The sequence below is a fragment of the Diospyros lotus genome, chromosome 3 (assembly GCF_014633365.1).
Source record: "Diospyros lotus cultivar Yz01 chromosome 3, ASM1463336v1, whole genome shotgun sequence".
NCBI lineage: Eukaryota > Viridiplantae > Streptophyta > Magnoliopsida > Ericales > Ebenaceae > Diospyros > Diospyros lotus.
Genome location: NC_068340.1, coordinates 39,835,702 through 39,861,631, shown reverse-complemented (window position 1 = coordinate 39,861,631; position 25,930 = coordinate 39,835,702). Strand labels below are relative to the sequence as shown.

The 25,930-nt window shown below is 32.2% G+C and overlaps 2 protein-coding genes across 3 annotated transcripts in view; both read right to left on the bottom strand.

Annotated features, from left to right (window-relative positions):
- Positions 1 to 1,207: 1,207 nt before the first annotated feature.
- Positions 1,208 to 2,302, bottom strand: LOC127796998 (receptor-like protein EIX2). The gene has a single exon (XM_052329392.1). The coding sequence runs from the start codon at positions 2,300 to 2,302 to the stop codon at positions 1,208 to 1,210; it is 1,095 nt and encodes a 364-aa protein (XP_052185352.1).
- An 8,352-nt stretch (positions 2,303 to 10,654) lies between these two features.
- LOC127797296 (uncharacterized) overlaps positions 10,655 to 25,930 on the bottom strand; it is a 92,613-nt gene continuing 77,337 nt past the window's right edge. For both annotated transcript variants that reach the window (XM_052330084.1, XM_052330085.1), the window contains exon 2: positions 10,655 to 10,922. In XM_052330084.1, the coding sequence (XP_052186044.1) occupies positions 10,722 to 10,922 (201 nt within the window). In that variant the 3' untranslated portion in view covers positions 10,655 to 10,721. The remainder of the gene's footprint in view (positions 10,923 to 25,930) is intronic.

Genomic DNA, 25,930 nt, shown 5'->3' with positions numbered 1-25,930 from the left:
ATGTTATGTGAGCAACAATAGATTGTGTAAGGCTCATGTGTGAAATGGAAGTGAAATGGAAGGAGATTATAGTGTATGTTGTGTAATATTCAAAGAGCATGGTTTAAGCCTTAATCTTGGAGGAAAGAGGCTAAAATGGAAGGAATGTGAATTTTATTTATTTATTTTAAATTCTGGAAAATTTGGGTTAGGAAGCCAAAGAAGAAAAAAAAAGAAAAAAAGAAAAGGAAGTGAAGGAGCAGCCAGCCGCGCGGGTGCGCGCACGCGAGAGGCCGTGCGCGGGCGGCCGATCGAGGGTGGTCGGGGCGCGCAAGCGAGCGCACGGCCAGCCCGCGCAGCCAGCGGCCAGCGGGGCCCCGTGCGGGCCAGCGGGCCCCACCGGCCAATTTTTTTTAAAAAAATGGAAAAAATTGGGGAATTTTGGGGCATTTCTTAATTGAATTTGGGCCCCGGAGGAATTTTCAAAAATAAAGGGATTTTTCGGGCATTTTGGAGATTAATGCCGAAATTTTGAAAATTTGAAAATGATGAATTTTCCTCCAAAATTGGTGATCCATCAATGGATTGGTTTAAATGGTGATTTTTGGAGCCCGGTAAAATTCTTGGTCGGAAAATAATTAAATTCAAATGAGAAAATAATGATTGGGCGTCTTTGCTAGGTTTCTTTTTAACCAAATGCGGTGTGGTTTAAAGCCCAATTCTGCTAGTAAATCCTGGGGTTTAAGGGAAGGGAAGGACGAGCCTAGTTCCCACCTAGGGCGTTTCTTCTTGAAACATGGTTCGCCCTTCATCAAAGACCGGGCAGGTGGACAATTCGGGTAATTGTTCACGAGTAACACCCATAAGTGGGAGCGGGGCGTTACACTTTCTATCATTCCAGGTAAGGGTAAAGCGAAGGCCAAGGGAGAGGATCGTTCCACCTAGCAGCCAACCGTGTCGGTAGGGTATACATTTAGCTTGCCCCCGTTGTCTCTGATATTTTGTTAGGAGTTCTGTCTCTTATTTTTGACTGTGCCAGGTTGTTCCTTGTATCTCCTATTTGTTGGCACAGGGTTTGTATATATTTATATACTCCATGACCGTTGTTTAAACGGGATACTCGTGGGCGTGCATGTATATCGTTTTGCTTTCACTGTGATATTTCTTATGTATGCATGTCAGGGTATTTTTGTCTTGTGTTTGTTTCTCTTCCCTTATGTAAGCGCTTTCATTTGGATAGACCGAGTGATTGGGATATCCGGGCAGGAGTGCTTACAAGACTCATTTTGCAAGAACTAAATACGAGATATTTCAATTGAAAAGGTGGAACCCAAGTGGAGCTGATGTCGAAGGAGAAAAAGTTGCCAGACAAAACAAGACCCCGTAGTTTTGAGAGTTTGGATAGATTAGCCTCTGTAACAATGCCTTCTAAGAGATTATTACGAATATTCAAGAACTCTAAATTTGAGAGAACCCAAATGCTCGTTGGAAGAGTTCCATTCAATTGATTATAGCTGAGATCTAAAGAACCAAGGGATGATAAGTTGCCAAGAGATTCAGGAATTAGACCATACAATGAGTTGTCACCGAGTTGAAGATTTTGAAGATTACTAAGATTGAATAACCACTTTGGTATCTCACAATTGAAATTATTACTAGAAAGAACAAGGGATGTAAGAGATGTAAAATTCACATGTTCAAGTGAGGGAGTCATATTCTCAAGCTCGCAGCCATCCAAATATAATTTTGAAAGGGAAGGAAGGCTGCTCACCTCATGAAGCCAATCAACTGCCCTGCTAAGGTCAACTCTATTCATGTCAAGATATTCCAAAGCACGAAGATGAGCAATCCAATTGAGATTGTCTGCGTGTAGCCCATCATTAAATCCTAGATTAAGATAACGGATGTTTGACAGATTTTGAAGCTGATGAGGAATCAACCCCTCAAATCCAGCATTAAAGAGATAGGGATGTACGAGACTTGTCATAGAACCTAAGAAACCTGGAATGGGAGAGCCTCCAAAATTATTATGACTCAAATCCAAATAACTCAAAAACTTCAGATCTAGCAGCGAAGGTGTAAGACTGCCCGCTAGATTTAGATTGGAAAGATGCAGTTCAATGACTCGACCGGTTATGTTGTCGCAGCCAACACCTTTCCAATGGCAACAATCGGAGTTGCGAATATCGAGAGACCAGGAAGACAGGGTGCCTGAAGGATCAGAAGAGAGAGCTTGCTTTTCCTTCTCACTGCAACTCATGCCTCTACTGCTGGCTGTTGCACACACAGACCAAACCAACACAAACACTACTGCTGTCCGCATTATGCAAAGCAAAGGGAGAGATAAGAGAGTGAAGAATATGATATTTGCTTGGCTTCTGGCAGCCTCGTAGGTAGAAGTATATATATATATATATATATGTCCTTGTCCTTGTATATGTAATGGGTTGAATCAAGTCTTTGTCTAGTATATACTAGCGAAGAGGTGCAGCCCAGCCGTGTAACATAAGTTAAAAAAATATATTTAATTTAGTTTTTTAGTTTTTTTAAAATAATATTTGTTCAAAAATGAGTTTTGTCCGTAAACACGTGATTTGTGTGTAGAGAGATGATTAAATATTATATTAAATGGTTGAAATTTGAGCATTTTTGTTAGTTGTAAATTTTTTTTATCAAATCACTAGATTTTTTAAATAAATAGTACAACTTTAGACGTGACGTGACGTTTAATGATATGGCGTTTACTTGCAGAAATAGGTGCATTCATGTTCATGCTAACATTTTGTCATAGTAATGACTTAAAGTAATAATTTTTAATAATTAAAATATCGAATCTTGATATTTTGTACATTAAAAAATAACCATCATATTTTTTAATTATTGAGGAATTGTCGTATGTATTAAGTTTATTAAAAATTATTATAGTTATTACTAATATAAATATATATTATAAATCAACACTTAATTATACTCTTAAAATAAACGCACTGCGATGAATGTCATTTGAAAACCACTTTTATAGATAAAAAATAAAATTTTATTTATAAAAGTATATCTTTGCTCACGAGTCTTTCCTTGTCACCATCATTAATATAATAAGGTATGAAAGGGTTCTGAGGTGCGGGGACTAGGCGAGGGATTTCACCTCTTGGAACGTAAGTATAAAATGGTTAAAATTTTAATGGGATAAAAAGAATAAGAGAGAAGTCGGGTCACTGTCCCCAACTCGATGTGAAGGGATGATGAAGTATAGAATGGGTTACCTCAAGTCAAGTCTTTAAAATAAATAAAAAACTGCTAGTCTTCAGCCGTGTCACTTTTGAAATAAATAGTATAACTTTTGAAACATATTGTATATATAATGGGTTGCCTCAACTACTTAATTACAATTTAAAAATTAAAAAAATATCTTTTAAAAACTTTAGAGTCTGTTACTTGTGAAAAATTAAAGTTGTTTTTCAAAAAATATCTCTACAGAAATAAAAAAAAATTGAAAACTGTGTCAAAATGATTTTTTTTTTTTTTGAAATTGGAGAATAGAAAATAAGTTTTCTATTTTTTAAAATTGAACTAAATTTTAAAAAACATTATAAAGACACACTTTGACAATTTTTTCACTTTTATTTTTCTTCTGCTTCTCTTTTTGTTAAACTATTTTGATCATTCACTTTCTTCTCGTCGATCTTTATATATATTTTTTTATAATTTCAAACACATTTTTTTAAATTTTAAAATTAGTTTAATATTTAATAAAATAAATATATCTTTAGTTCTATTTATTTTTCTATAAATATAAAAAATAAAAAAAATATTCTCCATAGATAAACATGCACTTAACTTTTCTAGGTGGAAAAGCTGGAGTCAAGTCGTTGTTGGGGTGGGTTGGTGGCGATTTCTTTATACTGAATTGCTTTACAATAAGTCCTCCACTTAATTTATAACAATTAAAAAATATAAAATTTCATCTTATAAAATGTCAAGATTCAGTATTTAAATTATTAAAATTTTTATTATAATAAAATCATTATTTATGTCACATAAAATATCATGTCACAAAAAAAAGTCAAATCAACAAAAAATATCAAATTATATATTTACGCCAACAAAATTATTATTTACGCCACATAAAATATCACATCACAAAAAAAAATCACATCAACAAGAAATATCAAATTATATATTTAATATATAAATATGATATTTGATCTATTAATAATTAAAAATTTTGATATTTGATCATGATATAACGTATGGGAAGAAGGAGTCGTGCTACAATGCCTGAAAACCCACACTGTGTGGGCAGACTATATCACAAATGAAGTCTGCCCACACTGTGTGGGCGGATTTTATCTATTTCATCACAGATGAAATTCGCCCGTGCACCGGATTTTATTTAAATGCGTGCGCGGTGTTTTCGAGGCAAGGCGACAATTTCAAGATAAGAATATTTTTAACATTTGATATCTTTAGTCATCTCGTACGTCAACTAATTTGGACAAAATAAAATAGAGAAGAAAAAAGAAGCAAAACTTGCTGGCCATTGGTCCCCAATTTGATGTGAAGGGATGAATTAAGTAAATATAAAATTGGCTGGAAGCCAAATTTATACTTAACATGAAATTTAATCCACTTTGTTTTTGGTCAAAGAGGTGGACCCAAAAATGAGAGAAATTCATAAATAACCTAAAAGAAATTTAAAAAATTATTTTTAACCACTTTCTAGTAAAAAAAACATTTTTGACAAATTAAACAAACTAATTGCACTTTATAGCCACTTTTACGTGAGATGCCTAAAATACTCTTAATGAGATTTTAAATTAGAAAGGCCACACTGTCCTTATCTTCATTTACTAAAATACCATTGTCTCTTTCATATTGCCTTTCTCTTCTCTCTCATCCTCCAGCGTTCACGTTACTTTCTTTCTCTCCATTGTCAAACCATCCAAACTCAGTCATTCATTATACATTCAATTTTTTTGCTTGTCGAGTCATTTAACAATCTTCATCAATCACAACGACCTCATTGAAATCTCATTCAACAAGATTCTTTCCAACAAACAATTTCACTGACTGAATTTCTAAGGATTGATTTCATTTCTATTTGTTTTGTTTTGTGATCACATTGCTTATAAAGGCTGTGTAGTATGTTTACGCTTGTAAATAAAACATATTTTGATAGATATTATTCTAAATCAATACTGATTTCCATGAAAAAATAATTTTTCAAAACAGTACAACGTCATCGGGTTTTGTGGGGCCATAAAACTTGATTTATTTAATAAAAATGGACTTTTTGATCTTTTTTTTTTTTTTGGGTCATGGGATTTTTCAAAGTTACCCAATAAAAAACGATGAATCCTTACATTTTTTGGCTTAAATGAATCTATAATTCACAATAAACAACAATGGGATGATAATAAAACACAACCAATACATGATTAAGTGTTCTAACTACTAACAACATTTGATTAAATTGATATAATGATTATAAAATTTACACAAAAATACAAATATAATTTTTAAACAATAATTTATTTTTAGGACTATTGAATAACTTGGAAAAATCTCATGGCCAAGAAAAGAAAAGAAAAAGATCAAAATAACCATTTTAATAAAAAAAAATTGAGCTTTGTGGGGCCACAAAACTGGCCCGGGCTTTGTCGGGCCACAAAACCCGGGCCGGGTTTTGTGGGCCCATGAAACCTGATTTTTTAATAAAAATGAATTTTTTGATCTTTTTTTTTTTTTTTGGGCCATGGGATTTTTCAAAGTTAACCAATAAAAAATAATGTATTTTTACATTTTTTGACTTGATTAAATTTATAATTCACAAGAAATAACAATGGAATGATAATCAAACACAACCAATACATGATTAAGTGTTCTAACTACTAACAACATTGGATTAAATTGATGTAATGATTATAAAATTTACCCAAAAATACAAGTATAATTTTTAAACAATAATTTATTTTTGGGACTGTTGGATAACTTGAAAAAATCTCGCAGCCAAGAAAAGAAAAGAAAAACTATTTTAATAAAAGAAATCAGGCTTTGTGGGGCCACAAAACCTTAATTTTTAATAAAAATGGATTTTTTGATCTTTTTTTTTTTGGCCATGAGATTTTTCAAAGTAACCAATAAAAAATGATGAATTTTTACATTTTTTAGCTTAATGGGATTTATAATTCACAATAAACAACAATGTGATGATAACAAAACACAATCAATACATGATTAAGTGTTCTAACTACTAACAACACTGGTTTAAATTGATATAATGATTATAAAATTTACCCAAAAATACAAGTATAATTTTTAAACAATAATTTATTTTTGGGATTATTGGATACCTAGAAAAAATCTCATGGCCAAGAAAAGAAAAGAAAAAGATTAAAATAACCATTTTAATAAAAAAAATCGGGCTTTGTGGGGCCATGAAACCTGATTTTTTAATAAAAATGGATTTTTTGATCTTTTTTGGGGGGGGGGATGGGATTTTTCAAAGTTACCCAATAAAAAATAATGTATTTTTATATTTTTTGACTTGATTAAATTTATAATTCACAAGAAATAATAATGGAATGATAATAAAACACAACCAATACATGATTAAGTGTTCTAACTACTAACAACATTGGATTAAATTGATGTAATGATTATAAAATTTACCCAAAAATACAAGTATAATTTTTAAACAATAATTTATTTTTAGGACTATTGGAAAACTTGGAAAAATCTCGCGGCCAAGAAAAGAAAAGAAAAAAGATAAAAAAAACTATTTTAATAAAAGAAATCAAGCTTTGTGGGGCCACAAAACCTGGGCCCAAGTTTTTTGGGGCTAAAAAACCTGATTTTTTTGAAAAAATGGATTTTTTGATCTTTTTTTTTTGGGCCATGGGATTTTTAAAATTTCCCAATAAAAAATGATGTATTTTTAATTTTTTTGGCTTAATTAGATTTATAATTCAAAATAAACAACAATGGGATGATAATAAAACACAACCAATACATGATTAAGTGTTCTAACTACTAACAACATTGGATTAAATTGATATAATGATTATAAATGTAACGCCCGCTTCCGAATACTCGAAAGAAGGTCCTTACATGGATGATATAGAACAAAATTGAACTCAACTCATTTCATTTCTAGCAGCGGAAATTTAATAAGATTTAATTACATTCCCAATATCTCATAACTCTAGGCTCGATGGCCATACAAAATAATGTGAGGCTCAAATGCCATAACATAATAAATTTTCACTATTACAAACCTCACCAAATCACTAACTAGGATCTTTAAAGCTAGGACGCGTCTCCGTACACCACTATCCCTAGGTTGCAGTCCTATTGGACTCGCCCCCAATAACCGTCTTTCCTTTACCTGGAATGGCAAAGAAGATCAAGTGAGCCACAAGGCTCAGCAAGTTCGAGAAACAAGGAACAATATATATGATTCAAGAACACGATGACACCAAGAAGAGTAATCAAGGACTCCACAATATATACAAGATTCATAATTCATGAATTATCAATTCAACCCAATATATCATCTCACCATGTATCCCTATGCAAAAGTGTATAAAATTTCAATATCATTATTAATTCTCACAGGCTCGCAAGCCATCAATCAATACATGCAAGAGTGCATCATTTCATTATCAATATCAATTTCCCCGGCTCTCAAGCCATAATTCAATGCATGCAAAAGTGCATAAGTTTTATAGAACCTCACAAATAAATATGGAGCCAACCTGCCGGGCTATGGCCACCTCGTCCCGTGCCAAGTGCTCTAGGGTACCCTTTCTCCCTCCGCGCAAAATAATAGATGCGCAAAACATATATATATGAAACCTGTACATGTATGCATCATGTATGCATTTGCCAACCACATGTATTTAAATTCCTGATTCTGCAATATTCATGCTGTTAACATCACTTACCCATACCGGGTATTTTCCCCATCATCAGAAAAATTCAACATATCTTACTTCATAATGTTTACCACATTCAAGATGTAATTTATGACACAAAAATGCTTAATGTAATTTACAACACAAGAATACTTCTTTGAGAGATGCTATTTAATATTAAATCTCGATTCACCAGTTGAGGAGTATTATAAATTTAATAACTATTATTCCCATCATATGATTGTTGTGATTTCATTTAATCAGTGATAGTATGCATTTACTTGCATTCATGCTCATAGCTCAAATTCATTATTCGACCCCATGCAATCAAATGACCACACCACGTGAAATTGCTGACCAAACATAATCCTGAAATTTTCCTAAGGTAATGGACCAAATAGAACATTTTTTGAAAATGTCTTCATCTTGAAAAACTAACTCCCGGTAATTTGATTACTAGCATTTATTGTTGTAAAAATGATTTTTAATGAATTTTTCAAGAAACGGAAACTATGTATTTCGATGGTGGTAAAATTGCAAATTCATGGATTTGTACTAAAACCAAAATTCTAACTTTTTATTTTTATGGATTTTGATTTTTTTGATATTTTTATTGAATCCAAATGGGGGGTACTTTCTTATTTACATTTATGTATTAAAGTAAAGGAAAGTAAAATATAAATTAAGGAAAATGCAAACATTTACTTCAGTTAAGGAAAGGTAAATAAACAGGGTGAGAGCTGATAGCTCTCATTCAAAGGCATATGGGACGAGCTCGGGAACAGCTCGAGATCTTGAGGTCGCAGCTTACGAAGAGAGCTCAAGAGAGCTCGCGAGAAGGCCAAGCGAACGAGCTCGAGGTCATGAACGAGCTCGCGGTCAAGGGTTGAGCAAGAGCTCGCTGGACGAGCTTGAGGTCAGGCGCGCGGCAAGAGCTCGCGGCCAAGAGCTTGCGAGATGAGCTCGCGATTAAGCGGCCAGGGAGCTTATAGGTGTGAGCTCGCGGCAAAGAGCTGGAACGAGCTCGCGGAAAGAACTGGAACGAGCTCGCTAGAACATCAATGAAGCTGAACGTGTACATATATATAACTGGGTTTGTCGAACAAAACAGGGGCATTCAAATGACTGTTTAAGCATGAATATATGATGGATTAGCTAGGGTATTTACAAGTGGGTCTCATATATGGGTGAACAGTATATATTTATTTCCAGTTCAGCTTTTGCTGTTTGATGCGAGACCCCCAAATACCTCAATAAAATCATTTGAATGGACTGAGCATTTTACATTCAAACACAGCACATATACATATAAGAAGCATTTGGATCAGCGAGCTCATTCAAAGGTGTTACACACACAGATATATATATATATATATACATTGAACACTGCTTCTTTGGATGCAGAACGAACAGAGGTTCTCATCCTCACCTAGCTATATAAAATGCCATTCACGAAGAAAGCTTGGGGTGAAAACAAACCCCATTTTGAGACCTCAAGAAGACTCCAACAGATACCCAGATTCACAGACTCAATGAACTCTAGCAGAGAGTGAACCATACGCAGCAACAAGCGTATAAATATATTTTATACATGTCTATATATATATAACCCCTCACAGTGAGTAAAATGAAGAGACTAACAGGGGGAACTTGCACGAGAAAATAAATAACAAGGGAGCTCGCACTGAAAATTAAGAGAGAGTGTAAGAAGAACTTGCCTGATAACTTTGCTACGCAGAAAAATCCTCCCTTCCTGAAGCTGCTATCAACTCAGATCAAAATACCAGCAACCAGGAGGGAAAATGGGAGATAAGGAGAAGAAGTCTTAGATAGGAAAGGAGAGTACGCACAAGAGAAAAGGTCTCCACTGCAGATGAAACATGAAGAGGGCAATGCGCAGTCTGCACCTGCAACTTTGTCCAAATGACCTGATTGCCCTTCACCTTTACAATGGTCAAATGGAAGACCAAGGGCACTATTGACATTTGATGGCTAATTTATTTTATTATGACTTTCTTTCAAAAATTTCAAATCTCATTCCCCAATTGGGCTCAGCCCATACCTTGGGCCATTCCATGGCCCAACTCATTAATCCAAATGAATTATCATAATCCAAGCCAATTCATAATATAATTAAAAATTTTGAACACATCACAATGGCCCAATTTATTTGGACTTTTCCCACATTGATGGATCCCAATTAAATAGGCTACAAAATTCTTATTTCTACTTACTCTTTATTCCAATAAACAAGGGAGAATATTTTCAACCCTCAATTAATTAAAACAAAAATTTTTGAACCCAAAATAAAATACCCAAAAACGTCTAGACCCCTTGACGGGTCGTTACAATAAAATTCACCAAAAAATACAAGTATAATTTTTAAACAATAATTTATTTTTGGGACTATTGGATAACTTGAAAAAATCCAATGGCCAAGAAAAGAAAAGAAAAAAGATCAAAATAACCATTTTAATAAAAAAAATCGGGCTTTGTGGGGCCACAAAACCCAGCCCGGGTTTTGTACGGCCATGAAACTTGATTTTTTAATAAAAATGGATTTTCTGACTGTAACATCCCGCTCGAGCGATAGGAAGAACCGGAACAACTTACCCTGATGGGCCTACGCGAACTTTCCAGGGGGGTCACCCATCCCTGAATTACCCCAGGTCAAGCACGCTTAACTTGGGAGTTCTTTGCCAACATTCAGCCCAAAAGGTATCCAGCTGGTGTTGTTTCCTTTCTTACACTATCCTCGATATATTCTAACTTCTCTGGGCTCTCGGGGTATTACATTCTCCCCCCCTTGAGCACATGACGTTCTCGTCATGCGACCTTACAACTGGTCCCAGACCTTCTCCCATTGGGGGCTGCCATCCTAGAAGCCTGCCAGAAGCCGCTCCTTGTACAGGCCCTCAAGCCCCGGCGCCACTCCCCGCCCTCATCGGACCGCTTTCGCCAAGGGTCGGCTCTGATACCACCTGTAACATCCTGTTCGAGCGATAGGAAGGACCGGAACAACTTACCCTGATGGGCCTACGCGAACTTCCCAGGGGGGTCACCCATCCCTGGATTACCCCAGGTCAAGCACGCTTAACTTGGGAGTTCTTCGCCAACATTCAGCCCAAAAGGTATCCAGCTGGTGTTGTTTCCTTTCTTACACTATCCTCGATATATTCTAACTTCTCTGGGCTCTCGGGGTATTACACTAACTTTTTTTCTTTTTTTTGGGCCATGTGATTTTTCAAAGTTACCCAATAAAAAATAATGCATTTTTATATTTTTTGACTTGATTAAATTTATAATTCACAAGAAATAATAATGGAATGATAAGAAAACACAACCAATATATGATTAAGTGTTCTAACTACTAACAACGTTGGATTAAATTGATGTAATGATTATAAAATTTACCCAAAAATACAAGTTTAATTTTTAAACAATAATTTATTTTTGGGACTATTGGAAAACTTGAAAAAATCTCGTGGCCAAGAAAAGAAAAAAAAAAAAGGATAAAAAAACAATTTTAGTAAAAGAAATCGGGCTTTGTGGGCCCACAAAACCTGATTTTTTAATAAAAATGGATTTTTTGATCTTTTGCTTCTTTTTTTTTTGGGCCATGGGATTTTTAAAATTTCCCAATAAAAAATAATGCATTTTTACATTTTTTGACTTGGTTAAATATATAATTCACAAGAAATAACAATGGAATGATAATAAAACACAACCAATACATAATTAAGTGTTCTAACTACTAACAACATTGGATTAAATTGATGTAATGATTATAAAATTTACCCAAAAATACAAGTATAATTTTTAAACAATAATTTATTTTTGAGACTATTGGATAAGTTGGAAAAATCTCGTGGCCAAGAAAAGAAAAAAAAAAAGATAAAGAAAACCATTTTAACAAAAGAAATCGGGCTTTGTGGGGCCACAAAATCTGATATTTTAATAAAAATGAATTTTTTTTATCTTTTTTTTGGGGGGGGGGGCATAGGATTTTTCAAAGTTACCCAATAAAAAATGATGTATTTTTACATTTTTTTGCTTAATTGAATTTATAATTCACAATAAACAACAATGGGATGATAATAAAACACAACCAATACATGATTAAGTGTTCTAACTACTAACAACATTGGATTAAATTGATATAATGATTATAAAATTTACCCAAAAATACAAGTATAATTTTTAAACAATAATTTATTTTTGAGACTATTGGATAACTTGAAAAAATCCCATGGCCAAGAAAAGAAAAACAAAAGGATCAAAATAACCATTTTAATAAAAAAAATGGGCTTTGTGGGGCCATGAAACATGATTTTTTAATAAAAATGGGTTTTTTGATCTTTTTTTTTTTTTTTTGGGCCATGCGATTTTTCAAATTACCGAATAAAAAATAATGTATTTTTACATTTTTTGACTTGATTAAATTTATAATTCACAAGAAATAACAATGGAATGATAATAAAATACAACCAATTCATGACTAAGTGTTCTAACTACTAACAACATTGGATTAAATTGATGTAATGATTATAAATTTTTTTCAAAAATACAAGTTTAATTTTTAAACAATAATTTATTTTTGAGACTATTGCAAAACTTGGAAAAATCTCGTGGCCAAGAAAAGAAAAAAAAAGGATAAGGAAAACCATTTTAATAAAAAAAATCGGGCTTTGTGGGGCCACAAAATCTGATTTTTTAATAAAAATAAATTTTTTTATCTTTTTTTTTTATCCATAGAATTTTTCAAAGTTACCCAATAAAAAATGATGTATTTTTACATTTTTTTGCTTGAATTAATTTATAATTCACAATAAACAACAATGGGATGATAATAAAACACAATCAATACATGATTAAGTGTTCTAACTACTAATAACATTTGATTAAATTGATATAATGATTATAAAATTTACCCAAAAATACAACTATAATTTTTAAACAATAATTTATTTTTGAGACTATTGGATAATTGGGAAAAATCCCATGGCCAAGAAAAGAAGAAAAACAAGGATCAAAATAACCATTTTAATAAAAAAAATCGGTCTTTGTGGAGCCATGAAACATGATTTTTTAATAAAAATGGATTTTTTGATCTTTTTTTGGGGGGGGCCATGTAATTTTTCAAATTACCGAATAAAAAATAATGTATTTTTACATTTTTTGACTTGATTAAATTTATAATTCACAAGAAATAACAATGGAATGATAATAAAATACAACCAATTCATGATTAAGTATTCTAACTACTAACAACATTGGATTAAATTGATGTAATGAATATAAAATTTATCCAGAAATACAAGTATAATTTTTAAACAATAACTTATATTTGGGACTATTGCAAAACTTGGAAAAATCTCGTGCCCAAGAAAAGAAAAAAAGAGGATAAAAAAATTATTTTAATAAAAGAAATCGGGTTTTGTAGTGCTCCAAAACCTGATTTTTTAATAAAAATGCATTTTTTGATCTTTTTTTTTTGGGCCATGGGATTTTTCAAAGTTACCCAATAAAAAATAATGTACTTTTATATTTTTTGACTTGATTAAATTTATAATTCACAAAAAATAGCGATGGAATGATAATAAAACACAACTAATACATTATTAAGTGTTCAAACTATTAACAACATTGAATTAAATTGATGTAGTGATTATAAAATTTACCCAAAATACAAGTATAATTTTTAAACAATAATTTATTTTTGGGACTATTGGATCACTTGGAAAAATTTCGTGGCCAAGAAAAGAAAAAAAAGCATAAAAAAACCATTTTAATAAAAGAAATTGGGCTTTGTTGGGCCACAAAACATGATTTTTTAATAAAAATAGATTTTTAGATTAATTTTTTTCGGCCATGGGATTTTTCAAAGTTACATAATAAAAAATGATCTATTTATACATTTTTTTGGCTTAATTGAATTTATAATTCACAATAAACAACAATGGGATGATAATAAAACACAACCAATATATGATTAAGTGTTCTAACTACTAACAACATTGGATTAAATTGATATAATGATTATAAAATTTATCCAAAAATACAAGTATAATTTTTAAACAATAATTTATTTTTGGGACTATTGGATAATTGGGAAAAATCCCATGGCCAAGAAAAGAAAAGAAAAAAAGTTCAAAATAACCATTTTAATAAAAAAAAAAAATCGGGCTTTGTGGGGCCACAAAACCCGGCCCGAGTTTTGTGGGGCCATGAAACCTGATTTTTTTAATAAAAATGGATTTTTTTATCTTTAATTATTTTTTTGGGCCATGCGATTTTTCAAATTACCGAATAAAAAAAATGTATTTTTACATTTTTTGACTTGATTAAATTTATAATTCACAAGAAATAACAATGGAATGATAATAAAACACAACCAATTCATGATTAAGTGTTCTAACTACTAACAACATTCGATTAAATTGATGTAATGATTATAAAATTTACCCAAAAATACAAGTATAATTTTTAAACAATAAATTATATTTGGGACTATTTGATAACTTGGAAAAATCTAGTGCCCAAGAAAAGAAAAAAAAAAGATAAAAAAACCATTTTAATAAAAGAAATCGGGCTTTGAGGGGCCACAAAACCTGATTTTTTAATAAAATGGATTATTTGATCTTTTTTTATTTTGGGCCATGGAATTTTTCAAACTTACCCAATAAAAAATGATGTACAGTTACATTTTTTGGCTTCATTGAATTTATAATTCACAATAAACAACAATGGGATGATAATAAAACACAACCAATACATGATTAAGTATTCTAACTACTAACAACATTGGATTAAATTGATATAATGATTATAAAATTTACAAAAAAATACAAGTATAATTTTTAAATAATAATTTATTTTTGGGACTATTAGATAACTTTGAAAAATCCAATGGTCAAAAAAAGAAAAAAAAAGGATAACGAAAACCATTTTAATAAAAGAAATCGGGCTTTGTGAGGCCACAAAACCTGATTTTTTAATAAAAATAGATTTTTTGATTTTTTTTTTGGGCCATAGGATTTTTCAAAGTTATCCAATAAAAAATGATATAATTTAACATTTTTTGGCTTAATTGAATTTATAATTCACAATAAACAACAATGGGATGATAATAAAACACAACCAATAAATGATTAAGTGTTCTAACTACTAACAACATTGGATTAAATTGATATAATGATTATAAAATTTACCAAAAAATACAACTATAATTTTTAAACAATAATTTATTTTTTGGACTATTGGATAACTTGGAAGAATCCCATGGCCAAGAAAAGAAAAAAAAGGATCAAAATAACCATTTCAATAAAAAAAAAAATCGGGCTTTGTGGGGCCTCAAAACCCTGGCCGGGTTTTGTGCGGCCATGAATCCATATTTTTTAATAAAAATAGATTTTTTGATCTTTTTTCCTTTTCGGCCATGGGATTTTTCAAATTACCCAAAACAAAATAATGTATTTTTACATTTTTTGATTTGATTAAATTTATAATTCATAAGAAATAACAACGGAAAGATAATAAAACACAACCAATATATGATTAAGTGTCCAAACTATTAACGACATTGGATTAAATTGATGTAATGATTATAAAATTTACATAAAAATAAAAGTATAATTTTTTAACAATAATTTATTTTTGGGACTATTACAAAACATGGAAAAATCTTGTGCCCAAGAAAAGAAAAAAAAAAGGATAAGAAAAACCATTTTAATATAAGAAATCGGGCTTTGTGGGGCCTCAAAACCTGATTTTTTTTAATGAAAATGGATTATTTGATCTTTTTTTTTTGGGCCATGAGATTTTTCAAAGTTACCCAATGAAAAATGATGTACTTTTACATTTTTTTTCTTGATTGAATTTATAATTCACAATAAACAACAATGTGATGATAATAAAACACAATCATTACATAATTAAGTGTTCTAACTACTAATAACATTAGATTAAGTTGATAAAATGATTATAAAATTTACCCAAAAATACAAGTATAATTTTTAAACAATAATTTATTTTTTGGACTATTGGATAACTTGGAAAAATCACATGGCTAAGAAAAGAAAAAAAAAAGATCAAAATAACCATTTTAATAAAAAAAATCAAGCTTTGTGGGGCCACAAAACCCATGCTGGATTTTGTGGACCCGAGTTTTGTAAGGCCAGGAAACCTGATTTTTTAATAAAAATAGATTTTTTGATCTTTTTTTTTTTAGGCCATGGGATTTTCCAAAGTTACACACTAAAAAATAATGTTTTTTTATATTTTTTGACTTGATTAAATTTATAATTCACAAGAAATAGCAATTGAATGATAATAAAACACAACCAATACATTATTAAGTGTTCAAACTATTAACAACATTGGATTAAATTGATGTAATGATTATAAAATTTACCCAAAAATACAAGTATAATTTTTAAACAATAATTTATTTTTGGGACTATTGGATAATATGGAAAAATCTCACGGCCAAGAAAAAAAAAACAGGATAAAGAAAAACCATTTTAATAAATGAAATCGGGCTTTGTGGGGCCACAAAACCTGATTTTTTAATAAAAACGGATTTTTTGATCTTTTTTTTTTTTTGCGCCATAGGAATTTTCAAAGTTACCCAATAAAAAATGATGTACTTTTACATTTTTTGGCTTCGTTTAATTTATAATTCACTATAAACAACAATGGGATGATAATAAAACACAATCATTATATGATTAAGTGTTCTAACTACTAACAACATTGGATTAAATTGATAAAATGATTATAAAATTTACCCAAAAATACAAGTATAATTTTTAAACAATAATTTATTTTTTGGACTATTGGATAACTTGGAAAATTTCCATGGCCAAGAAAGTAAAAAAAATGGATCAAAATAACCATTTTAATAAAAAAAAATCGGGCTTTGTGGGGCCACAAAACCCGCCCAGGTTTTGTGGGTCCATGAAACCTGATTTTTTAATAAAATTTGATTTTTTGATCTTTTTTTTTTAACCATGGGATTTTTCAAATTACCCAATAAAAAATAATGTATTTTTATATTTTTTGACTTGATTAAATTTATAATTCACAAGAAATAACAACGGAATGATAATAAAACACAACCAATACATGATTAAGTGTCCAAACTACTAACAACATTGGATTAAATTGATGTAATGATTATAAAATTTACCCAAAATACAAGTATAATTTTTAAACAATAATTTATTTTTGGGACTATTGCAAAACTTGGAAAAATCTCGTGCCCAGGAAAAGAAAAAAAAAGGATAAGAAAAACTATTTTAATATAAGAAATTGGGCTTTGTTGGGCCACAAAACTTGATTTTTAAATAAAAATGGATTATTTGATCTTTTTTTTTTTTTGGGGCCATGAGATTTTTCAAAGTTACCCAATAAAAAATGATGTACTTTTACATTTTTTGGCTTCATTGAATTTATAATTTACAATAAATAACAATGGGATGATAATAAAACACAATCATTACATGATTAAGTGTTCTTAGTACTAACAACATTGGATTAAATTGATAAAATGATTATAAAATTTACCTAAAAATACAAGTATAATTTTTAAACAATAATTTATTTTTTGGACTATTGGATAACTTGAAAAAATCCCATATCCAAGAAAAGAAAAAAAAAAGATCAAAATAACCATTTTAATAAAAAAAATCAGGCTTTTTGGGGCCACAAAACCCGGGCTGGGTTTTGTGGACCCGAGTTTTGTGGGGCCAGGAAACCTAATTTTTTAATAAAAATGGATTTTTTGATCTTTTTTTTTTTTGGGCCTAGGGATTTTTCAAAGTTACCCTCTAAAAAATAATGTATTTTTATATTTTTTGACTTGATTAAATTTATAATTCACAAGAAATAGCAATGGAATGATAATAAAACACAACCAATACATCATTAAGCGTTCAAACTATTAACAACATTGGATTAAATTGATGTAATGATTATAAAATTTACCCAAAAACACAAGTATAATTTTTAATCAATAATTTATTTTTCGGACTATTGGATAACTTGGAAAAATCCCGTGGCAAAGAAAAAAAAATAAAAGGATAAAAAAATCATTTCAATAAAAGAAATCGGGCTTTGTGGGGCCACAAAACCTGATTTTTTTATAAAAATGAATTTTTTAATTTTTTTCGATCATGGGATTTTTCAAAGTTACACAATAAAAAATGATGTATTTATACATTTTTTTGCTTAATTGAATTTATAATTCGCAATAAACAACAATGGGATGATAATAAAACACAACCAATACATGATTAAGTGTTCTAACTACTAATAACATTGGATTAAATTGATATAATGATTATAAAATTTACCCAAAAATACAAGTATAATTTTTAAACAATAATTTATTTTTGGGACTATTGGATAACTTGAAAAAATACCATAGCCAAGGAAGGAAAAAAAAGGATCAAAATAACCATTTTAATAAAAAAAAATGGGGTTTTGTGGGGCCACAAAACCCGGCCCAGGTTTTGTGGGTCCATGAAACCTGATTTTTTTAATAAAATTGGATTTTTTGATCTTTTTTTTTTTGAACCATGGGATTTTTCAAATTACCCTGTAACGCCCGTATATGGTAATTAAATTAATTTTGGGGTAATTGGATTTAAAAGAATTATTAAAATAAGTTGTTGGGATTAAATAAAAATTTAATTATATGATTTTATGGAAATAAGAAATTAAGATAATTAATTTTGTTATTTGGGAATTTCTGGAAAGAGAAAAAAATTAAAATAAATTAATTTGTGTGATTTTTAGAAAGTTCAGGCATTTCTGTAATTATTATAGGGGGTGATTGTGTGATCAATGGAAGTTGTGGGGTGCTGGCGTGAATCGCGGAAAGGGGCAAAAATCACATTAAATATAACCTAAGTCATATATAGGTTAGATGCGAGCGTGGGCGCGGGCGGTTCGTGCGCGAGGCGGCCAGGCAGTGGACGCGGCTTCGAGTCGCGGGGGCTGCGCGCGAGGGGGGAAATTTTTGGCTGATTTAATTCAGCCTCTAGACGTCGAAACGACGTCGTTTCGTCAATGGCGGTGGCTCCCAATGGCTAGCCCGCGCGCTGCCACGTGGCCGCGCCTCAGCCGCTCGTTTTTGGCCGATTTAAGCCCGATTTCGGGCGTTCTTTTTGCATGCGAACAGTAAGAAAATTGCAGAAAAGAACAGCAGCGTGCGCGAGAGAATTTGAGATTTTGGGGCTTCAAAAATTGGATTAAACTCCGTTTAATCCCTGATTTAATTATCCAGGTATGTAGAGCAGCTAGTAATTAATATTCTGTACGGTCAGAATTTCGTTTTGCGTCCAATTTTATTAATTTTGGCAAATAATTGGGATATTGCAGTTTGTATAATTTTTACTGCTTTTGGACCCAACGAGCCTAAGGATATCTCTGATAAGGCAAGTTCTTCTTACCTATCTCGTCGTTTCTTTCGTTGGCGATTTATTGGACCTCCATTCGTTTGTTTCGGCTATTAATTAATTATGAAGTTTTAAACGGTTAGTTTAAGATTTAATTTATTAAATGGATCTCGTGGGTTTTATTCGTTGGTTGCCTACGGGGGTTTGTACCACCCCCTGCCTATTGGGAATGATGCCGTACTCACCCGGGGCTAGGTTCTTAACGGTTCGGGTATTAATTAGATTTTTAGTTATTTTCTGGCTGGAGCGGTTATGTAGTGGGGGCTAGGAGCGGCTGTTCGGTGACGGAGTGACTATCGTACGGTCTACCTTAGGCCGCCGGCGAGTCTCTCCTACCCACTGATCGTTGACCGGTGCCAGGCACTGCTGACTAGCTTAGCCATTATGTGATTATAGCATACCTGCTTATATTTTATTCTCGTTGCATGTTTTGATGTGCACATGGGTACGGGCTGCATGTTGGGATTAACATGATTTGGTTATGCTTGGTCACGGGCATTTTAGCTTGACTAGGATACATCCAGCACGGGCATATGCATTGCGTGTGGCTTACTATGTGGGCGGAGCATGGCCTGATGCCTGGATGTATGGGCGCCTTGTATCATGTTGATGCTCAATACGCCATTGCATTTTATGTGCATTGCATGGATACTGGTATTATTTAGTTCTCGGACGGGAGTACCGTTCCGAGGGAGCCTTTGGCTCGGCTGTCGGGAGTACCGGCAGGGATACGGGTGACGGGAGTACCGACCCGGGACAGTGTGCACAGGCTTATGGAGATATATGTTGCCTTTCAGGACAGCGGCAGGTTGGTATGGAACTTGGGTGCCAGGTGTCTTATGTGGGCCCCAAGGACCGGTATGTGCTTTTATTACGTGGCGCTATTGTTTGGTTGCGTCACATGGCTTGTGTGTACATGTGGGTTTGTATTTGGGGTGATCTCTTCTTCGATTCATGTTATAGCCTTCATTTTCATATAAACTTGCTGAGTCTTGCGACTCACCTTGCTTTCCATCATTCTAGGTAAGGGTAAAGCAAAGACCGAGGGCGAGGATCGTTCCACTTAGCAGCCGGCCGCGTTGGTAAGGTGTACAGTTAGCTGCCCCCGTCATCTCTGATGTTTTGTTAGAATCGCTGTCTTTTATTTTTGACTGTGCCAGGTTATCATTTGTACCTCCTATTGTTGGCACAGGGTCTGAATGTATTTTTATATACTCCATGACCGCTGTATCAGCGGGGTGCTTGTGGGCATGCATGTTTACCGTTTTGCTTCCGCTGTTAAATTTCTTATTTATGCATGCCAAGGCATTTTTGTCTTTTGTCTATTCCTCTTCCCTTCTGTGAGCGCACTCGTTCGGATAGACCGGGTGGTTGGGATATCCGAGCGGGGGTGCTTACATACCCAATAAAAAATAATGTATTTTTACATTTTTTGACTTGATTAAATTTTTAATTCACATGAAATAACAATGGAATGATAATAAAACACAACCAATACATGATTAAGTGTTCTAACTACTAACAACTTTGGATTAAATTGATGTAATGATTATAAAATTTACCCAAAAATACAAGTATAATTTTAAAACAATAATTTAATTTTGGGACTATTGCAAAACTTTGAAAAATGTCGTGCCCAAGAGATGAAAAAATAAGGATAAGAAAACCATTTTAATAAAAGAAAACCTGCTTTGTGGGGCCACAAAACCTAATTTTTTAATAAAAATGAATTTTTTGATTTGTTTTTTTTTTTTGGCCGTGGGATTTTTCAATGTTACCCAATAAAAACTGATGTACTTCTACATTTTTTGGCTTCATTGAATTTAAAATTCACAATAAACAACAATGGGATGATAATAAAACACAACCAATACATGATTAAGTGTTCTAACTACTAACAACATTGGATTAAATTGATATAATGATTATAAAATTTACCCAAAAATACAAATATAATTTTTAAACAATAATTTATTTTTTGGACTATTGGATAACTTGGAAAAATACCATGGCCAAGAAAAGAAAAAAAAAAGATCAAAATAACCATTTTAATAAAAAGAATCTAGCTTTGTGGGCCACAAAACCCGGCTGGGGGCAGGAAATGTAATACCCCATGTTCGTATAAGGTTGCCACGTAATTTTAATAGGTTTAGAATGCCGAAAAATTAATTTGATAGCAGTTATAAGTACCGAATCGACTGCAGGGAGTGTCTCGGGGTGAAATTGTCTAAAAAAAATTATATGGTCTCGACAAGTGTATTGAGATAAGATTTATGGTATTGAAAGAAATCGGATCGAGAACAGTTTTCAGTACAGCTAAAATACAGCTGCCATTTAGGCTGTAAAATCGAATCATTGTAGGAGACTCTCGAAAAATCAACGGAACCCTAGGGGGGCTCCAGTTTTGCATAATGAACAACCTTTTAGTAGTTTCAGGAGGAAACGATAGCTCGGTGAGGACACTGAGGCGAAATCGTCTATATTGAGTAAAATATAAGTTATTAATTATGAATTTTTGGTATTAAAATGCAAATTAATTTGAGGTTTAAGGCCTAATTGTAATTAGGGAATTGCACAGACGTAATAAGGACGAAATTTAGGATTTAATATGTAAATTTAGTTAATTTAAAGTATAATATATAATTATATATATATATATGTATATGTATGCGTGGCTGTGTGCGCGTGGTGGGCAAGTTTCTGTAAAACTTGGTGGCCAAGTTGCAGAGAGTTATGGTAAGAGGTATGGGCAAGAGGTACGGCCAAAGTAGAGAAGAACTTGACGCCCAAGCTATGGAATGCCTATAAATAGAGAGAGAAGAAGCAGATGGGGGAAGAAGTAGAGGGAGCCCATGAGAGCTTCAGCCAAGAGGTGAGGGAGATGGAAGAGGGTTCGAAGAGGCGAGAGGAAGCAGCGAAGGTGACCGTTGCAGCCGCGATGGTGGCCGAAAATGGCCGGAGTGGGCCACAACAGCTTGCGGCATCCATGGCCGCAAGCTTGCAGCAGTTTGGCTGCATGATGGCAGCACGCAGGAGCCGCGATCAGCAAGCAGGGAGGTCGGATGCGCGCGCGGGGAGGCCGGAGGCGACGCGCAGTGGCGTGGGCAAGCGGCGGTGGCTGACAGGAAGGACAGGAAGACCGTGCACAGGTGCTGGTGCGTTGTAGTGGAAGAGAAGAAGAAGGAGAAGAATAAGAAGAAAAAAGAAAAGAAAAGGAAAAGAAGAAAAAGAAAAGAAAAGAAAGTAAAAAAAAGAAAAGAAAGAGGGAAGCTTGCTGTTCGTGACTTGCAGAAAGAAGAAGCAGGGAAGAAGAAGTAAGGAGAAAGAAGAAAGAAAAAGGAAAAAGAAAAAAAAGAAAAGAAAAAGAAGAAAATAAAAGAAATGGAGAAAAGTAGAAAAAAATAGAGAAAAATCCTAGAAAAAAGAAATTATGTTTTGATGATATTTCAGAAAATTTTGGAGAGAAAACGGCCTAGGCACGCATTTCGAGGAGATGACACGCATACCGAGGAAGTCAGAGATGCTAAGTTAAGGTAAGTAAAATTTCCTAGAAAATTCCAGAATATTATTTTATGAATTTTCGTAGATGAATATTTGAGAAAATATTTTAGAAATATTTAGTTTGAATTTATTGAGGAGAATTAGGAAGAAATAGAAGGAAAATTAAAGAAAATGTCAGAAATTATGAAAAAATAAGTTTTAATGTTTATTTAAATAATTATGGTGATTAGGATACTTTAAAGCTGAAATTGAAGAGATTTGTACAAATTTTGAGATTGGCACGCAAATTGAGGCAAGGCACGGATATCGAGATAGCCTGTTAAGTTTGAGAAAGTAAGTGGTACTCCCCAATTAAAGTTAGTTTTATGGAAAATGTTTGGTTTGTAAGTAGTTTATGTTCCTCGAAAATGTTTTCTTCATATTGACATGCCCTGATATGTATCCATCACGTAGACTGCATACATGACATGACTATGAAATGCATAAATACACGTTGATGTCATTGATCACACGCATATGAGGCCGTAGGGAGTACGAACTAGCACCGTTGCCTTACCAAGGGTGCACCCATACACCCCGGCTTCGATAGAGGTGGCTGCTAAAATGGTAGGTAGCATAAGGGTGCAGTTAACACCTACGAGGTAAGACATTGCATACACACATGACATAACATTATGTACTCTTACTTAGATGATTCATCATCTAACTTGGGTTTTGCCCCTAGAATATTCAAATGTTCCAGGTGGAGATTGTAGCAGACTCGAGGATAAATGAGGCATGAAATGACACTTAGCAGGGTGTATGAAGAATGAAATGTATGTTATGTGATTAGTGGTTAATTTTGTAAAAATTTTGTTATAATTATACCCTTCTTTCGATCTTAAATATGGTTTAAAATAGATATTAATATATATTTTATGATTATATGTAAATTTAAATTGAAAGATGAATGAAATGAAGTTCTAAAGTAAATAATAATAATATATAAAATTATATATAATACATATATATCATTATATGCATGCATGTAATATATATATAATATAATCTAATATATATGTGCCATGTGTAATACATATATATAATATATAATTTATTAATAACATTAAATTATTTTTATTTTTTTTAGGCATGAAGAATTCAAGCCCATGAAGACTTAAAGTCCATGAAGAATTCAAGTCCATGAAGAAATCAAACCCATGGAGAAATCAAGTCCATGAAGAAATCAAACCCATGAAAAATTAAAGTCCATGAAGAATTCAAGCCCATGAAGAATTAAGGCCCAATTTGAGCAACCCATGGAAAATATTATTTGGAGAAGGCCCAAGGATTATTTTTAATCTTAATAAAGATTAAAAACCAATTTATAGAAATCTATTTTTATTTTTTATGTGAGAGCTTTATTAGGTGTGTTTTTTAGCTAAAATTCATTTAACTATTAAGTGGATATTATAGCTAAAATCCATTTAACTTTATGAGTGCTTTATTAGGTATGTATTTTAGCTAAAATCCATTTAATATTAGGTGTGTATTATAGCTAAAATCCATTTAACTTTAAGTGTGTGAGTGCCCATTAGATATAATTATGTCTAGTTGAATAATTGAAATTGTGTGGTTTGTATTGCATCTTGTGGCCTATAAATAGCTCACTTGATTGCATTTGTAAGTGTGATTATTATTCTTGAATTAAAGTTTAGTTGTTTCCTTATAATTCTCTCTTTGAGAATTGTTCTTGTTCTTTCCTCTTTTCTTTAGTATTCTCTCTTGTGATCTTACTTCCTTCCTTTCTTCTTTTAAATTCTTATGTCATTTATTATTACTTTATTATTCATCGCCTAAATGGCCGGTTAATTTGTGCCTTTAAATTTCTGCAATTTTAATTCTTGTCATTTAATTATTCACCGCCTAAATGGCCGGTTAGTTTATGCCTTTAAATTTCTGCAATTTTAATTCTTGTCATTTAATTATCCACCGCCTAAATGGCCGGTTAGTTTATGCTTTTAAATTTCTTGTCATTTAAATTCTGTTATTTAAATTATGTCATTTAAATTTCTGTCAATTAACTTTCAAATAAAAATGAGTAGTTAAATCTAATCTTGGGTTAAGGCAAGGACAGTGTCCAACGCCAATGATTCCCAAAGAAAACTGCGCTTTAAATAAGTAACATTAATTTAAATTTCAGTATGAGTGTGTATTAATTATTAAAAAATCACTAGGTTTGGATTGGAGCGTAAGCCTAACTTAGAGCTTTCATGCCATGTATGAGAGTTACTAGAACTGGAAACGCTATCATACCTAAACCCAGATGATTAATTTAGTTGTTTTGTGTATTAATTGCAATTGGATTTATGGTGGTTGCTTAAATTAGAATCTCGCATATCATGTATGGGGATTGCTTAATCTAGAACTATCATCATCTCTAATTGCATTTAATAACAAACCCTCATATCTGAAATTAAATTAATATTGCTAATTTTTTATGCTAAAATTTGGGAATCAACGGGTTGGTACTGAAATTGTCTTAACTCGAGCACTATCCAAATTCATATTTTTACGTTTAATGTTTATTTCAATTTCTGCCTTACTTTATTTTCTATTATCTATTGTCTAAAAAAAACTCATAAAAAAACCTTGTTTCCAATTTGTCCAAATGCGTGTGCGTGTGTGTGACATTTTTTTTCTTTTGCCATAAATAAATCTATCAGTGGACGACCTGGATTCATCCAGAAAATATAAATTTAAATTTGGACTACAACTGCACTCGTACACTGGCGAGTATAAACCTCTCACTAAAATAAAACAAATATAAAAGTTTTATTATGATTTGTTCTTATTATGTTTTAATTGCAGGGTGAGAGTGCAGCCATTATGTAGCCCCTATATTTGACTTCTGCTACTTTAGATTCTAAATGTTTTGAGGAATGTTGAATTTATTTATGATTAATGTTAAGAAATCAGGTTTCAATTTTTGCTTCCACATTTGATGTGTATAGTGATTCTCTTTTGAGAAAAATGATTGGAAATTCTGGGACAGATTTGAGGGATGATGTGATTTAGTTTTAGTGTTTGAAA